This window comes from Scyliorhinus torazame, chromosome 5 (assembly GCF_047496885.1).
Source record: "Scyliorhinus torazame isolate Kashiwa2021f chromosome 5, sScyTor2.1, whole genome shotgun sequence".
NCBI lineage: Eukaryota > Metazoa > Chordata > Chondrichthyes > Carcharhiniformes > Scyliorhinidae > Scyliorhinus > Scyliorhinus torazame.
This window is the reverse complement of record NC_092711.1, coordinates 108,902,802-108,918,464: the sequence shown is the minus strand read 5'-3', so window position 1 is coordinate 108,918,464 and position 15,663 is coordinate 108,902,802. Positions and strand designations below refer to the sequence as shown.

The 15,663-nt window shown below is 47.7% G+C and overlaps 2 protein-coding genes across 10 annotated transcripts in view; one reads left to right on the top strand and one right to left on the bottom strand.

The window, feature by feature from the left end:
- Window positions 1-1,576: 1,576 nt before the first annotated feature.
- LOC140419373 (uncharacterized) lies at window positions 1,577-13,616 on the bottom strand. Of its 9 annotated transcripts, none has more exons than XM_072503249.1 (2): window positions 13,505-13,595; window positions 1,577-4,661 (listed from the first exon to the last, which is right to left on the bottom strand). In XM_072503249.1, the coding sequence occupies exon 2, from the start codon at window positions 4,305-4,307 to the stop codon at window positions 3,657-3,659; it is 651 nt and encodes a 216-aa protein (XP_072359350.1). In that variant the 5' UTR covers window positions 4,308-4,661; window positions 13,505-13,595; the 3' UTR covers window positions 1,577-3,656. The 9 variants fall into 9 exon arrangements, 5 of the variants coding, with proteins under 5 accessions (XP_072359350.1, XP_072359347.1, XP_072359349.1 ...); XM_072503246.1 differs by lacking the exon at window positions 13,505-13,595 and adding an exon at window positions 7,840-8,128; XM_072503248.1 differs by lacking the exon at window positions 13,505-13,595 and adding an exon at window positions 7,899-8,128.
- A 163-nt stretch (window positions 13,617-13,779) lies between these two features.
- The window catches only part of LOC140417850 (uncharacterized), a 61,893-nt gene continuing 60,009 nt past the window's right edge, over window positions 13,780-15,663 (top strand). The window contains exon 1 of the mRNA XM_072501295.1: window positions 13,780-14,130. The gene's annotated coding sequence lies outside the window, so the exon portion shown is untranslated. The remainder of the gene's footprint in view (window positions 14,131-15,663) is intronic.

Here is a 15,663-nt window from a genome sequence, read left to right as displayed (position 1 = left end):
CTCCCTGTTTCATCTATCCTCACCTCCGACAACAAGTATGTGGAGTTCATGGGGTTCCTTTGTCACTGAGATTGAGACAATCTGATCAGCTGCCTCTGCTGCTTCCCTCCCTCCCACTAACCCGCCAGGCCAAGCTGTCTAAAGTTCTTCCTCGTCTGAGCCCTGAACCCGGATCTTTCTCCAGTTTCTCTCCAATCTTCTGTCTCCCTCCGAGCTTATATTGTCCACAAGCCCCAACTTCTGTTCCCTTGACTCCATTCTCACAAAACAGTTGACCATCCAACCTCTCTATGTTAGTTGATATGTTTCCAGTTCTCTCTCATTTGGTCCTGTCCTTCTCACTTTAATGCAACATCATCACCCATCCTAAACAGAACACTTGACCCCACCAGCTTTACAAATTTCCAAGACATTTAGGGCAGCACGGCAGCATAATGGTTAGCACAATTGCTTCACAGCTCTAGGGTCCCAGGTTCGATTCCCGGCTTGGGTCAATGTCTGTGCGGAGTCTGCACGTTCTCCCCGTGTGTGCGTGTGTTTCCTCCGGGTGCTCCGGTTTCCTTCCACAGTCCAAAGATGTGCAGGTTAGGTGGATTGGCTATGCTAAATTGCCCTTAGTGTCCAAAATTGCCCTTAGTGTTGGGTGGGGCTACTGGGTTATGGGGATAGGGTGGGGGTGTTGGCTTGGGTAGGGTGCTCTTTCCAAGAGCTGGTGCAGACTCGATGGGCCGAATGGCCTCCTTCTGCACTATAAATTCTATGATCCCCAATCTCCCTTTCCTCTCCAAATCCCTTGTACTCGGTGTTCCCGAAGGATCTATCCTCAGCCCCTCATATTTCTCGTGAGGTGACATCATCCGTGACAACACAAAACAACTGTGTTAGTTTTCACATGTACACTGACAACACCCAGCTCTACCTCACCCCCATCACTCTCCATTCCTCCACTGTTACTAAATTATCAAACTGCTTATCCCACATCCAGTACTGGATGAGCAGAAATTTCCTCCAATTAAAAATTGGGAAGACCAAAGCCATTAACTTCAATCACCACTACAAATTCCGTTCCCTAACCCCCGAGTCCATCCCTCTCCCTGAGAACTGTCTGAGGCTGAACCACACTCTACACAATCTCCGTGTCAGATCTGACCCCAAGATGAGTTTCGGACCCCATATCCACACCATCACTGATACCAGATATTTCAATCTCCATAATGTTACCAGGTCCACCTCACCCCAGCTCATTCGCTGCTCTTATTTTGTGTAATAACCTTTGATGTGGCACCTTGGGAAATACCTTCTGGAAATCTAGATAAAGCACATCTACAGGTTCCCCTTTATTGACATCCCTCGTTACTTCCTCAGAGAACCTTGATAAATTAGTCAGTCACAATTGATTCCTTAAACCCATTTTCAAACACTGTGTCAAAAGAAAAATCAAATCTCCTCTACCCCTCTGGCTCCTTTGCCAATTACCTTAGAGGGACTCACTTTCTGTTAAAGAGCTTGTCAACCCATTTCACCCATTTTTCCTAAAGTGAATAAATTTAATCAAGACAAGTTCAACCAATTCAAATATTTTCCTGTTAAAAGTTTATTGATGAAACAGAACATGGTTAAAAAAACTAACAGAAAATTACTTGAGGGTCAAAGACAACCAGAGTAACAGGATGTTCACAATGTTCTGGACCCAAATGGTTTCCCTTCGGCTCCTCTGTACCCTGTTCCCATGACTCCCTGCTTTGGACACGGGGGCCACTGAACCCTGGGGGTCACATCACCGTCAGCCCCGGTCACCCCCCCCCACCCGATTGGTTGGAGGTGCAGTTCCCAGTCAGTCCTCCAGCACCTTCCTGTCTCTATTAGCGACGCCCATGGCAGTTCCCCAACTGGGGCACAGGCCCCGTTATTCTCAGCTAAATTCAGCCCTCAGCTCCATCACCTGGCTGTCACTGACACGAGCAATAGAGACAGAAAGGTGGCCGAGGGTCAAATAGGAAATCAAAATTTGTGGATTAGGATCTCCATAAAGGTCAGCAACTTCTTATAAAAAATCAAATTCCCAGTCAACAAATTAAAGGATCACACGACGGGACTTCAAGTTTTATGACTTTTAATGCAACAAAAAAACAAACTAGAAGCTACTTTAACTCGGAAACCTACACATGAAACTATAAACTAGAACTTTGCCCTTTATACAATCTAAAAATCACACTCCACGATTATAGTTAATCTGTCCTGGAAGTTGAAACTTAATTGTCTCAGAACCTGTCCAAAGTGATGATTCATTCCCGAGGATTTACTTCAGTTCTTCGACCAAGACACTGAGAAACAAAGGGAGAATAGAATAGAATGTGAATTGGCAAAATACATAAAAATGGACTGTAAAAGCTTCTGTGGCTACGTAAAAAGGAAATGTTTGGCTCAGACAAAGTTTTGTCCGTTCCAGATAGAGTCAGGAGAATTTAGAATGAGGAATAGAGATCTCTACAGCCACCTCGTTCAACACTCTGGGATGTAGGTCATCAGCTTTGGGGGATTTATTGACTTTCAACCCCATTAATTTTTCCAGTGCTACTTTTTCACCAATACTAATCTCTGCCAGTCCCTTGGTTCTCTGGTGTTTTGGGGACAATTTCTGTATCTTCCTCTGTGAAGTCAGACACACATTGTTCAGTTTCTCTGCCATTACCTTACTCCCCATTGTAAACTCTCCTGTCTCTGCCTGGAATGGACCCACATTGGTCTTTGCTAATCTTTTCCTTTTCACATTCCTGGAGATGCTTTCCCAGTCGTTTTTTATATTTCTCGCCAGTTTCCTCTCATCAGTTTCTTGGTCCTCCTTTGCTGAATTCTAATGGATCTCATGGAATCTTCAACTTTTCTTGTCAGCCACGGTTCCATCACTTTTCCTTTGGATTTTTGTTCCTGAAAGGAACCTATATTTGTTGTATATATGTGAAATTAAAGTTGTTCAACCACAGAGGACCATAGGCTGCTCTCCCCTTTGACAGAGAGAGCTGACTGGAGGTGATTTAACCCGAGGGTCAGCACACCTCAGGCGAGGGGCCTGGTTGAGAAGGCGGGGCCTTCATGAATAAACGCAGCCTGTACAGGAGTCGAATCCACTCTGTTGGCCTTGGTCTGCATCACAAACCAGTCGTCCAGTCAACTGAGCTAACCGACCCCTGATAAATATGTAATAATTCCTTAAATATTAGGTATTCCCTGTACCAATCAGTTTCCCACTCCACCTCAGACAACTTGCCCCTCATACCCTGATAGTTTTCTTCTGTGAGGAACGCCCAGATAAATTAAACAAAAGAACCATGTAACCACCAGGGCCCATTTCCATGGCAACATGGCACACTTTTGTGGGGGTTGCAAACAGAAATGGGAACAAGTATCTTCAAACTTCCAAACACCCTTTCACTCTGTGATCCTTGTGTAATTTGAAGCCAGGTATTAGTAACAAGGGTCAAAGAGCATCTGTCCACTGGAGGCTAAGTGGTGAGAACGGCCAGTCCAGCAGAAAGAAACCCTCCGTCCATCCCTATGGACCACCTGTCAGAATGAACAAAATGCAGTCCTGGGTGTAGAGCAGAAACAATAACAGGAGAATCCAACCCCTGTAATCAATTGTGAAATTGTTGGCGTCACAGCAGGTGTGGTAAAACATGCAATCCCGTCTCACATTGAGAGGTGGACGGCGTCTCCCCAGTGTGACCTCGCTGGTGTGTCCGCAGGTGAGATAACTGAGTAAATCCTTTCCCACACTGAGAGCAGGTGAATGGCCTCTCCCCAGTGTGAACTCGCTGGTGCCTCCGCAGGTTGGATACTTCAGCAAATCCTTTCCCACATTGAGAGCAGATGAACGGCCTCTCTCCAGTGTGAACTCGCTGGTGTGACTGCAGGGTGGATAATCGAATAAATCCTTTCCCACACTCCGAGCAGGTGAATGGCCTCTCCCCAGTGTGAACTCGCTGGTGTCTCCGCAGGTGAAATAATTGAGTAAATCCCTTCGCACATTGGGAGCAGGTGAATGACCTCACCCCAGTGTGAACTCGCTGATGTGTCTGCAGGGTGGATAACCGAGTAAATCCCTTCCCACACTGAGAGCAGGGGAACGGCCTCTCCCCAGTGTGAACTCGCTGATGTGTCTGCAGACTGGAGAACTGAGTAAATCCTTTCCCACACTTTGAGCAGGTGAACGGCCTCTCCCCAGTGTGACTGCGTTGATGAATCTCCAGCTGAGATGGGACTCTGAATCCCTTCCCACAGTCCCCACATTTCCACGGTTTCTCCATGTTTTGGGTCTCCTCACATCTCTCCAGATTGGATGATCAGTTGAAGCCTTGTCCACAACACGGGTATGGTCTCTCCCCACTCTGAATGTTGTGGTGTTTTTCAGGCTGTGTAACTGGTTAAAGCTCTTTCCACAGTCAGTTCACTGGAACACTCTCACCCGGGTGTGTGTTGTGTGGGTCTCGGTGCTTTCTCAGTCACACTGATGGTTGAAATATTTAGCTGACAGTTCGGGGAAACATTTTTCCTTCTAGATTGAAAGGCCGATGATATTCAGGTTCCAAGGAAGGGAGTGACTGTAAGATCGAGACGTGACGTTTGAGATTTCTGTCTGTAATTCCTCCTTGTCCAATATCCTGTAAAAACAATTTACAAAATTCATCACTGTCAGTACAGGATAGAAACTCAGAAACTGGCATTGTCTGTTCTATGTCACATTTTTTCCTCTCTCTTATTCCCCGAGAGCTGTAAATCTCCATCCCACACACTGCCTCCATTCTTACTCTGCTGTATCTAATATTGACCCTCCTAATTCTCCTGAAGGTGCTGATGCAGGCTGACTGACAGATCCAAGCTCCCAGCTTCCTGTCCAGGAGATCATAACAAATATGAGCTGCAGTTGACCATTCGGCCCATCGAACCTGAACCATTCAATGGGATCATTGGCCGATCTACCTCAGCACCGTTTTCCCCACACTATCCCCCATATCCCCCGACGTCTTCAATATCTAGAAACCTATCAATCTGTGTCTTGAAAATACTTGACGACTGAAGCTCCAGAATCCTCTGGGGTAGAGAATTCCAAAGCTTCACCACATCCTCGAATAAAGAAATCCCTTTCATCTCAGCTTTCTCCCCATTTTCCTGCCAGTTCCCCATAACCCTTGGAAGGGGGGGGGTGGAATGTGACACTGGCATGGGAGTAGCTGGTTTGCTGCAGGTTCTGGTGCCTCTCACCTATAATCTGTCACTTATCCTGATCGCCCAGCACTCATCTACCTAATCCTTGAATTCATATTTGTTAACCACTGGCGGGTGAAAGCAGAACTAGGGGGCATAGCCTCAAAATAAGCGGAAGTAGATTTAGGACTGAGTTTAGGAGGAACTTCCTCACCCAAAGGGTTGTGAATCTATGGAATTCCTTGCCCAGTGAAGCAGTAGAGGCTCCTTCATTAAATGTTTTTAAGATAAAGATAGATAGTTTTTTTGAAGAATAAAGGGATTAAGAGTTATGGTTTTCGGGCCGGAAAGTGGAGCTGATTCCACAAAAGATCAGCCATGGTCTCATTGATTGGTGGAGCAGGCTCGAGGGGCCAGATGGCCTACTCCTGCTCCTAGTTCTTATGTTCTTAACATGTCCTGGAAGACTTCAGGGTTCGGTCTGGTAGGATTATGCCAGAAAAAGTGAAGAAATGCACCAATAAAACAGCGGAGGTGGATTCAGCGGAAATGGAGTCGCCTTTTCAACATGGCGGCCTGACACTCGGGAGGTCTCTCGACCCCGCGCTCTCCGGGGCTCTCTGGGAGGCGGCGAAAATGATGACTGCCGATATTATCCGTGTTATTGACCAGGGGCGGAGTGTGCTGACTCAATATCTATGAGCTCATGAGGCCCAGCTGCAAAACGCCATGAGAGGCTCGATGATCCGGAGGAGAGGATCTGGAATGTTCAGCAAGATGCCTCCACAACGGGGGCAAGAATTCAATCCTTTGAAAACCAGCCGAGTGGCTGGCGGATGTCCTGGAGGCCTTGGAGAACTGAGGGTCGGAGAAAGAACATCCGAGTCGTCGATCTGTCAGAAGATGTGGAGGGTAAGGCTCCCGTTAATTCTTCAAGGACCGGAAGCCATGTTTTCTCAAGCTGGATGTGAAGCCTGGGTGTTCCAAATTAGAAAGGGTGCATTGTATCTCTGAGGCTGAGGGACAGTTTTCATCCCAGGCCTGTAATCATTCACTTCCACAACTGGAAAGATCGCCAGAAGGTCCTGGAGATGGGTATGGTGAGGTGGCATCTGGCCCCAGGAGGGAGGGTGGATTCAGGACTTTCGAAAGCAACACAAACAAAGCGCTGAGGCTTCGATGAAGTTCAAAGGCAGGTCAAGCCTGTGGGAGTGAATTACGTCAGGCTTTATCCTGAGACCCGAAAAATGGTATCCAACAACTCCGTCAAGCCTTTCAATAATCCAACTATTGCCTTGGCCTTCATTAAATCCATGAAGAGCCAGGATCTGAAGGGATGGTTTGCAGCTCGGATTAACTCAGGTTCTAATCCGGACTCTTTCCCTGTCATGGTATTCTTTTTTTTTTTAATTTAGTGGACCCATTTCATTTTTTTTCCAATTAAGGAGCAATTTAGTGTGGCCAATCCACCTAGCCTGCACATTTTTGGGTTGTGGAGGCGAAACCCACGCAAACACGGGGAGAATGTGCAAACTCCACACGGACAATGACCCAGAGCAGGATCGAACCTGGGACCTCGGCGCCGTGAGGCTGCAGGGCTAACCCACTGCGTCACCGTGCTGCCCCTGTCTAGGTATTATTGTCTGAATTTCAGAATCACAGAAATACCCATAGGGACAGGAGTAGGCCATTCAGCCCCTCGAGTCTGTCCTGCCATTTAGTGAGATCATGGCCTATCTGTGACCTAACTCCATATCTCTGAATATCTTTGCTTAACAAAATACCTCAGATTTAATCTTAACAACTGATCCAGCTTCACGTGCTGTTTGTGGGAGAGAGTTCCAAACCTCTATCACCCTGTTTGAAGAAGTTCTTCCCAACATCTCTACTGAACTGTCTAGCCCTAAATTTTAGACAGTGATCCCTCCTTTTAGAACCTCCAACCAGTGGAAATAGTTAATCTTTCTCTGTTAATATCTTAAATACTTCAATCAGATCACACCTTAACCTTCTAAATTCTAGCAAAAACAGGCCTAATTTGAGATTAAAACTTTGGGTCAGAGCCGCTGCAATCTCTCCCTCGCCTCCCACAGCATCCTGGGACACAATTCATCCAGACCTAGTAATCTAATAATCTTATGGGCGGCATGGTAGCACAGTGGTTAGCACTGTTGCTTCACAGCACCAAGGACCTGGGTTTGATTCCCGGCTTCGGAGTCTGCATGTTCTCCCCGTGTCTGCATGGGTTTCCTACAGGTGTTCCGGTTTCCTCCCACAAGTCCCGAAAGTTGAGCTTGTTAGGCGAATTGGACATTCTGAATTCTTTCTCTGTGTACCCGAACAGGCTCTGGAGTGTGGCGACTAGAGGATTTTCACAATATGTTCATTGCAGTGTTAATGTAAGCCTACTTGTGACAATAATAAAGATTATTATGAATGGGTCAAAGGGCCTCTATTTGTGTTGTAAAGAGAGGGAATGAATGAGAAGGAATTGACAGAGACAGTGCCAAAGCCACAACACTCACCAGCTCTGAGGACACACCTTAGCTCCCTTTCCAATCTGAAAGCAGCCTGAGCTGGATTTACATTCCCCTTAATTGATCATTGCTGGGTGATAATCCTGTACTTCCTCACCTCACACCACTGTGACAGCACCTTCACTACACAGACTGCAGCAACTGACCAAACATCACCTTCCCACTTATTCCTGAAGGCACCGCCTTCCCAACCTGGCCGCTTGCCTGAGGTGCGGTGATCCTCAGGTCACATCACCGCCGGTCAGCTCTCTCCCGGGACCAGGCCCTGATTCACAGCCGCCATCTTGGGGAAGCAGAGCGCATGCGCTGGCGTCTTGGTGATGCAACAGTTAGTGGGCGGAACCTGAAGGTTTCTGTTCCCAGCCGGGTCCTAGTGCCCGGCGAAGATAAACAAAGTCAACAGTTTTTCACCCACTCCGGATGAAGCTGATATTTGTCGCCTGGAGGTATCTCTGGATTACGTAGAAATTCAGTGTGAGAGGCTGCAGCCTCTGTATAGCTACCTGAAGGGGGTTATACAGCGTTTGATTACATTTCGTGGTCCTTTCCAGTCCATTATCAGGATGTTTGTGTGATATTTCCTTGCCCTCAGTGTGATTTTTCTTTATTTAAAATACATTTCAGCAGCAGGCTTACTGGTAATTTTTAAAGGAATAAAGGTTATTTATTATCACACTATTTCTCTGGATGTTTGAACATTGGGGGGGTTTAAACTAATGCAGCAGTGGCATGGGAACCTGGATTGTAGTTTTAGGGTAAGGGAGAATGAGAGTATAGAGGTCAGGAGCACAGATTTGACGCCGCAGGAGGGGGCCAGTGTTCAGGTAGGTGGTTTGAAGTGTGTCTACTTCAATGCCAGGAGTATACGAAATAAGGTAGGGGAACTGGCAGCATGGGTTGGTACCTGGGACTTCGATGTTGTGGCCATTTCAGAGATATGGATAAGATTTTCTCTCAGTCTCATCCGATGTGTCTGTGTGGTGTTATTTCCCTGATGGTAGCACAGTGGTTAGCACTGTTGCTTCACAGCACCAGGGTCCCAAGTTCAATTCCCGCTTGGGTCACTACCTGTGCAGAGTCTGTACATTCTCCCAGTGTCTGCGTGGGTTTCCTCCGGGTGCTCCGGTTTCCTCCAAGTCAAGAAAGAGGTGCTTGTTAGGTGAATTTCACATTCTGAATTCTCCTTCTGTGTACCCGAACAGGCACCAGAGTGTGGCAATGAGGGAATTTTCACGGTGACTTCATTGCTGTGTTAATGTAAGCCTATTTGTGACAATAATAAAGATTATTATTATGTGTTTGGGTATTTTAACTTCCTTGGTACTACCTGTTGTCCCCTCAGATATTCCATCTGTTTTTGGTTAATGTGTCTGGAATCTCCTTCTTATCTCGGGTATATGGGTCGAGGTAGCTTGGTGTTGTGATTTGTGTTGTTCTATTGTCTTGTCTGTCTCCAGCAGATATTGTTGGCTCTCGATAATGACTGTGCTGTTGTCCTTGTCTTCTGGTCTGATGAACATATCCGTGTTGGATCCAACCTCCCGGATTGTCTGTCTTTCTCTCCGGGTAAGATTCTGTTTGTCTCTTGTATTTCACTGTGACAGGGCAGAGACCTGATTGAAGGGATTCAAACATGGGAGTTCTGGGAAAGATGGGCAAGGATTTGGGGGGTGACAACATGTTCAAAGAGTTTGGAGAGGAGAGGGAGGTTGAAGAAGGAACAGTAATTTGTAAGGATGGCAGGGTCAAGGATTTGTTTTATTGAGGAGGGGGTGATGATGGCAGATTTGAAGGACAGTGGGACAGAAATGTTGACAATATCCATGGAAACAGGGAAGTTGGCTGATCAGTAGCTCAGTGGGAATAGGGTCGATGGAGCAGGAGCTGGGTCTCATGGACAAGATGAGCTCAGAGAGGGCATGAGGGGAGATGGGAGAGAAACTAGAGAAAGATGTGGGTTCAGGGCTCGGGAAAGGATGAAATTTAGAGACACTTTGGTCCGGTGGGCTCGTGGAAGGGAGGGAAGCAGCAGAGGCAGCTGATCGGATTTACTCAATCTCAGTCACAAAGAAGCTCCTCACACTTCTTGTTGGAGGTGAGGATGGAAGAGACAGGAGAGTGAGATTACTTCAAAAGGAATTAACTTGTGTCAGAGATATTAAAAAGTTTCAACACACTACATATTTCACACAAATCTAATTTATTTGACTTTTAGCCAGAATATTAGCCCCTGTATTGTTATCAGCAGAAAGTGATCCAAATGAACATGGTTCAGTTCTGAATGTGAGTCAACAGCAAAATCTAATCACTGTGGTTACTTGTGGCCTCGTTGGTGTCTCAGCAGGTGGGATAACTGAGTGAATCCCTTCCCACACTCGGAGCAGGTGAATGGCCTCTCCCCAGTGTGAATTCGCTGATGTACAATGAGCTGAGATGATAGTCTGAACACAGTGCCGCAGTGAGAGCACCTGAACGGTCTCTCGTCAGTGTGAACACGTTGATGGCTCATCATATCTCCAGAACTTTTATAGCATTTCCCGCAGTCTGGACATTGGAACGGTCTCTCATCAGTGTGAACTTGCTGGTGTCTCAGCAAGTGGGCTGACATAGTAAATCCCTTCCCACACTCTGAGCAGGTGAATGGCCTCTCCCCAGTGTGAACTCGCTGGTGTCTCAGCAGGTGAGATGAACAAGTGAATCCCTTCCCACACTGTGAGCAGGTGAATGGTCTCTCCCCAGTGTGAATTTGCTGGTGTGTGGACAGAGTGGACAACTCAGTGAATCCCTTCCCACACTGTGAGCAGGTGAATGGTCTCTCTCCAGTGTGACTGCGTCGATGAGTTTCCAGCTTGGATGGGGCAGTGAATCCTTTCCCACAGTCCGCACATTTCCACGGTTTCTCCTCAGTGTGACTACATTTGTGGCTTGTGAGGTCTGATGATTGAGTGAATTCTCGTCCACACACACAACACGTGTACGGTTTCGCCCCACTGTGAACGATGCTTTTTCCGTCCATGTTCAAAGTACGATGATATTCAGGATATGATAAATTGAGGACTCTGTCAGATCCGGATGTGATGCTTGGTTTGAGTTTCCAAACTTTGAAGCCTCCCCTTCGAACACCCTGTGAAACTGATTGAAAAGGGAGTGAGAGAGAACCCACAAAAACACAAAGGCAGGTTGTGAAATTGAGCTGAATGAATCTGGTCATTTGTGGGGCCGGCACTGGGAAAAAGTGACCATGAAAACTGCTGGATTGTTATAAAAACCCAACTGGCCTCTTTGGGAGGAGAGAGAAAGAGGTGAAGAGGGATTTTGTATATCTACAAGACATATTTGTTGGCAAAACAAATTCGATCTTGAGCTTCATAAATGGTAATATTGATACCGAAACAATGTTTCTGGTGGCACGGTGGTTAGCACTGCTGCGTAACAGCGCCAGGGACACGGGTTCAATTCCGACCTTGGTGACTGTGTGGAGTTTGCACTTTCTCCCCGTGTCTGCGTGGGTTTCCACCCGGTGCTCAGGTTTTCTCCAACAGTCCAAGAAGGGAAACTTAGGTGGATTGGCCTTGATAAACTGCCCCTTAGTATCCTTGGAATGGCAGGATAGGTGGGGCTATGGGGTTACAGTGACAGGGGTGTGGGCCTAGGCAGGGCGCCCTTTCAGAGAATCAGCGCAGACGCGATGGGCCGAATGGCCGTCTGCACTGTAGAAATTCTATGGTTCTAATTCTATTCTATGAATCTTTATAAAGCTCTGGCCACCACTCTTCAGGAAGGATGTGAAGGTTCGTGAGAAGGTGCAGAGGAGATTTACCAGAATGGTTCCAGCAAAGGAGGTTGAGGGGACATTTGATTCAGGGACACAAGATGATGCCAGATTTCCATCAGGTGGACAAAGAAACTGTTGTTTCCATTCACTGGTCGTACAAGCAGTCGGGACACAGATTTAAAGTTTGGGGTAAAACCTGGATTGAACTATATAAGATCCTGAGGGGTTTTGACAGGGTGGATGTGGAGAGGTTGTTTCCTCTTGTGGGAGAATCTAGAACAAGGGGGTCACTATTGCAAAATAAGGGGTCACCTATTTCAGATGGGGACAAGGATATTTTTTTCTCCTGAGGGTTGTAAGATAGGGAGTGGCCAGTGGTTAGCACTGATGCCTCACCGCACCAGGGACCCGGGTTCAATTCCGACCCTGGGTGACTGTGTGGAGTTTGCAAGTTCTCCCCATGTCTACGTGGGTTTCCTCCGGGTACTCTGGTTTTTTCTCACAGTTCAAAGATGAGCAGGTTAGATGGATTGGCCAGGTTAGGTGGATTGGCCATGCTAAATTGCTCTTTCGTCTCCAAGGATGTGGACGTTGCGTGGGGTTATGAGGATGAAGTGGGTGGGATGGGGTGGGCTTTGGTGGGGTGCTCTTTCAGAGGGTTGGTGCAGATCTGATGGGCCGAATGGGCTCCTTCTGCACTGTAGGGATTCTATGACTTCGGAACGTCCGTCCTTAAAAGGCAGTGGAAGTAGAGTCCATCAATATTTTTGAGGCAGAATTGGATAGATTCTCGATAAGAAAGGTCATCAGGGTCGGCAGGAATGTGGAGTTGAGGTTAAAATTATTGAATAATGGAGCAGTATTGAGGGGCCGACTCCTAGTTTGTGTGTAAGGAGCAGGCTCGAGAGGCCGACTCCTAGTTTGTGTGTAAGGAGCAGACTCGAGGGGCTGACTCCTAGTTTGTGTGAAAGGAGCAGGCTCGAGACGCCGACTCCTAGTTTGTATATAAGGAGCAGGCTCGAGGGACCGACTCATAGTTTGTGTGAAAGGAGCAGGCTCGAGATGCCGACTCCTAGTTTGTATGTAAGGAGCAGGCGTGAGGGGCCGGCTCCTAGTTTGTACGTAAGGAGAGGCCCTAGGAGGCAACTACTTTTTTCAGAGACACAAAAATCTTTTTTACTGTGATAATGATTTTCGAGAGACCCAGGCATGAATCTCACCAAGGCAGAAGGTAAAATTTGAATTGATTGAAGGTCTACTGATGACCATGAAACAATTGTCGATTGTTGCAAAGACCCATCTGGTTCACTCATGTCCTTCAGTGAAGGAAATCTTCTATCCTTACCTGGTCTGGCCTACATGTGACTCCAGATCCACAGTTAACTGGCTGACTCTTAAAATGCCCTGAGATGCCCTCAGTTCAAGGGCAATTAGGGATGGGCAGTGAATGCTGGCCCAGCCAGCGACACCCGCATCCCGTGAATGAATAGAAAACAAAATTTGACAATAAAACCAATTATTCACCATTTTCTCTCCTGGTGACTGGAACCCTGAAGCCCCGCCCACTCCGGGCTGTTCCACCATGAAGGTCGCGTGTGAAGCAAACAAGCTCCGCAGCTGCAAACCAGGGAGTGGAGATTTATTCTGAAGGGTTTACTCCAACTCACAATGCCCGGGACTGATTGACGGCAGGTAGCGACCAATTGGAAGAGGGGGCGAAGCTGGATGACCGAACGCAAGCGGCTGATCCTCCAACCATTCAGAATGAATGGATGGGGCAGAGCCTTGGGCTCAATGTATGCGCATGCGCCAGGCCAAACACAGTCTCCCGAGAAAATGGCGTCCGTTAACTCGGGCCTGTTTCCGGGAAAAGCCCGAGCAGCTTTCGCCGGTTCAAATGCCGCATCTCAGTTTCGTATTGGGGGTTTCAGGCCTGTGCAGGGGGGGGTTATGAAGCCTCCCGCCCCATTCCTCCCTCAGGACTCACCCGGTGGTACCTCACAGCCAAAACTTTCAACACAACCTCCTCAATCCTGAGCCATGAATGGCACTGCGCATGCTGCAGTTTGTAACAAGGGACATCCGGGCTCAGCCCCGCCCCTCATTCACTCCGATTGGTTGGAAGACCAGCCGCGACCTTTCGGGCCCCCAAACCCACCCATTGCCTCCTATTGGTCTAGAGCTCCCGTCAATCATTCCCAAGGCATTGTGAGCCGGGGCATGCGCAGTGCCGATGCTCGACGCGGCCGGGAGGTTGCACTGAAACCCGGTGGAGGCTTCAAACCCCAAGAAGAAGTTTCCGGGCCCGGGTTTGCATCGAGCGGGGGGACAGCTGCGGCCTGCTCCCGGTAACAGGCCTGAGTTAACGGCCGCCGTCTCTAGAAAGGCTCCAAATCCACGGGAATATAATCAGAGATAGAGTTTGTTGTGAAACCAATGGGATGTAAAACAGGAGGTCAGGGTTACAGTCAACAACAACAACTTCTATTTATATAACACCTTTAACATCATAAATCATCCCAGTCAACTTCACAGGAACATTATAAAACAAAGTGAGACACACAGACAATGAAAAAGATATTCGGCAGGGGGACCAAAAACCTGATTAAAGAGGTAGGTTTTAAATTGAGTCTTAAAGGGGGAAAGTGAGGTGGAGACGGGGAGGTTCAGGGAGGGAATCCAGTGCTTGGGGCCGAGGGAACTGAAAACATGGCCGCAAATGGCAGAGCAATTATAATAGGGAGTGCGCAAGAGACCAGGATTAGAGGAGCGCAGATATCTCGGAGGGTTATGGGGCTGTAGGAGATTCCAGAGACGGAGAGATGAGGCCATGAAGGGATTTGAAAACCAGGGTGAGAATTGACTGGGCGCCAATGCAAGTCAGAGAGCACAGGGGTGATAGAGGAAAGAAACTGGCTGTGAATTAAGACAGCAGACGTTTAGATGGTTTCAAGTCCGGGGCTGGTTTAGCACAGGGCGAAAGAGCTGGCTTTTAAAGCAGACCAAGGCAGGCCAGCAGCATGGTTCAATTCCCATACCAGCCTCCTCGAACAGGCGCCGGAATGTGACGACTAGGGGCTTTTCACAGTAACTTCATTTGAAGCCTACTTGTGACAATAAGCGAATTTCATTTCATTTCAGGTTTCTGGGGTAGAATGTGGGCAAGCAGCCAGGAATGTATTGGAACAGCCGAGTCTGGAGCTTACGAAGGCATGATTTTGGGTTTCAGCACCAGAGGCGTTGAGTCAGAAGCGACACCAGGTGCTGTAGTGTAAGTGGAAACAGGCAGTCTTAGTGATAGGAGAACAGAAACTCATCTTGGGATCAAATGTGACACTGAGATTGCAATGGGATTGTTACCAGGGAGAGGGATGGATTCGGTATCTTGGGATCGGAGATTGGTGTAGGGACTGAAAACAGTGGCTTCAGTTTCCTCAATATTTAATTTGAGTTAATTAGGCAACAGGAAGACAACCAGAAATCAGAATAGGCCCTGAGAACAGTATCAGGTTTAACTTAGTTGGAGATGGAGAGAAAGAAGGACGGAAACCCTGGGAGGTTTGGAGAAACCACCTTCACGATTGCTCATTAAATCTCCACACAGTCAAGGGCAGCACGGTAGCATTGTAGAGGGAAGCACCGTAGCATTGTGGATAGCACAATTGATTCACAGCTCCAGGGTCCCAGGTTCGATCCCGGCTTGGGTCACTGTCTGTGTGGAGTCTGCACATCCTCCCCGTGTGTGCGTGGGTTTCCTCCGGGTGCCCTGGTTTCCTCCCACAGTCCAAAGATGTGCAGGTTAGGTGGATTGGCTATGCTAAATTGCCCTTAGTGTCCAAAATTGCCCTTAGTGTTGGGTGGGGTTACTGGGTTGTGGGGATAGGGTGGAGGTGTGGACCTTGGGTAGGGTGCTCTTTCCAAGAACCGGTGCAGACTCGATGGGCCGAATGGCCTCCTTCTGCACTGTAAATTCTATGACAAGAGTGAGATTCTATGACAATCTGACACTTTATTTGGATTTCAGACCAGGGAGGAGGGTGTATGGGATGGGGATTTACAGCTTTGGGGGAACAAGACAGAAAAATGTTCCATAGAAACTAAAACTTAATTCTGAATTTCTTCCAGGACTGACAATTGTGACCTTTG

Coding starts and splice junctions, on each gene's coding strand:
- LOC140419373 (XM_072503249.1), bottom strand. CDS start 4,307: ATGGAGAAACCGTGGAAATGTGGGGACTGTGGGAAGGGATTCAGAGTC.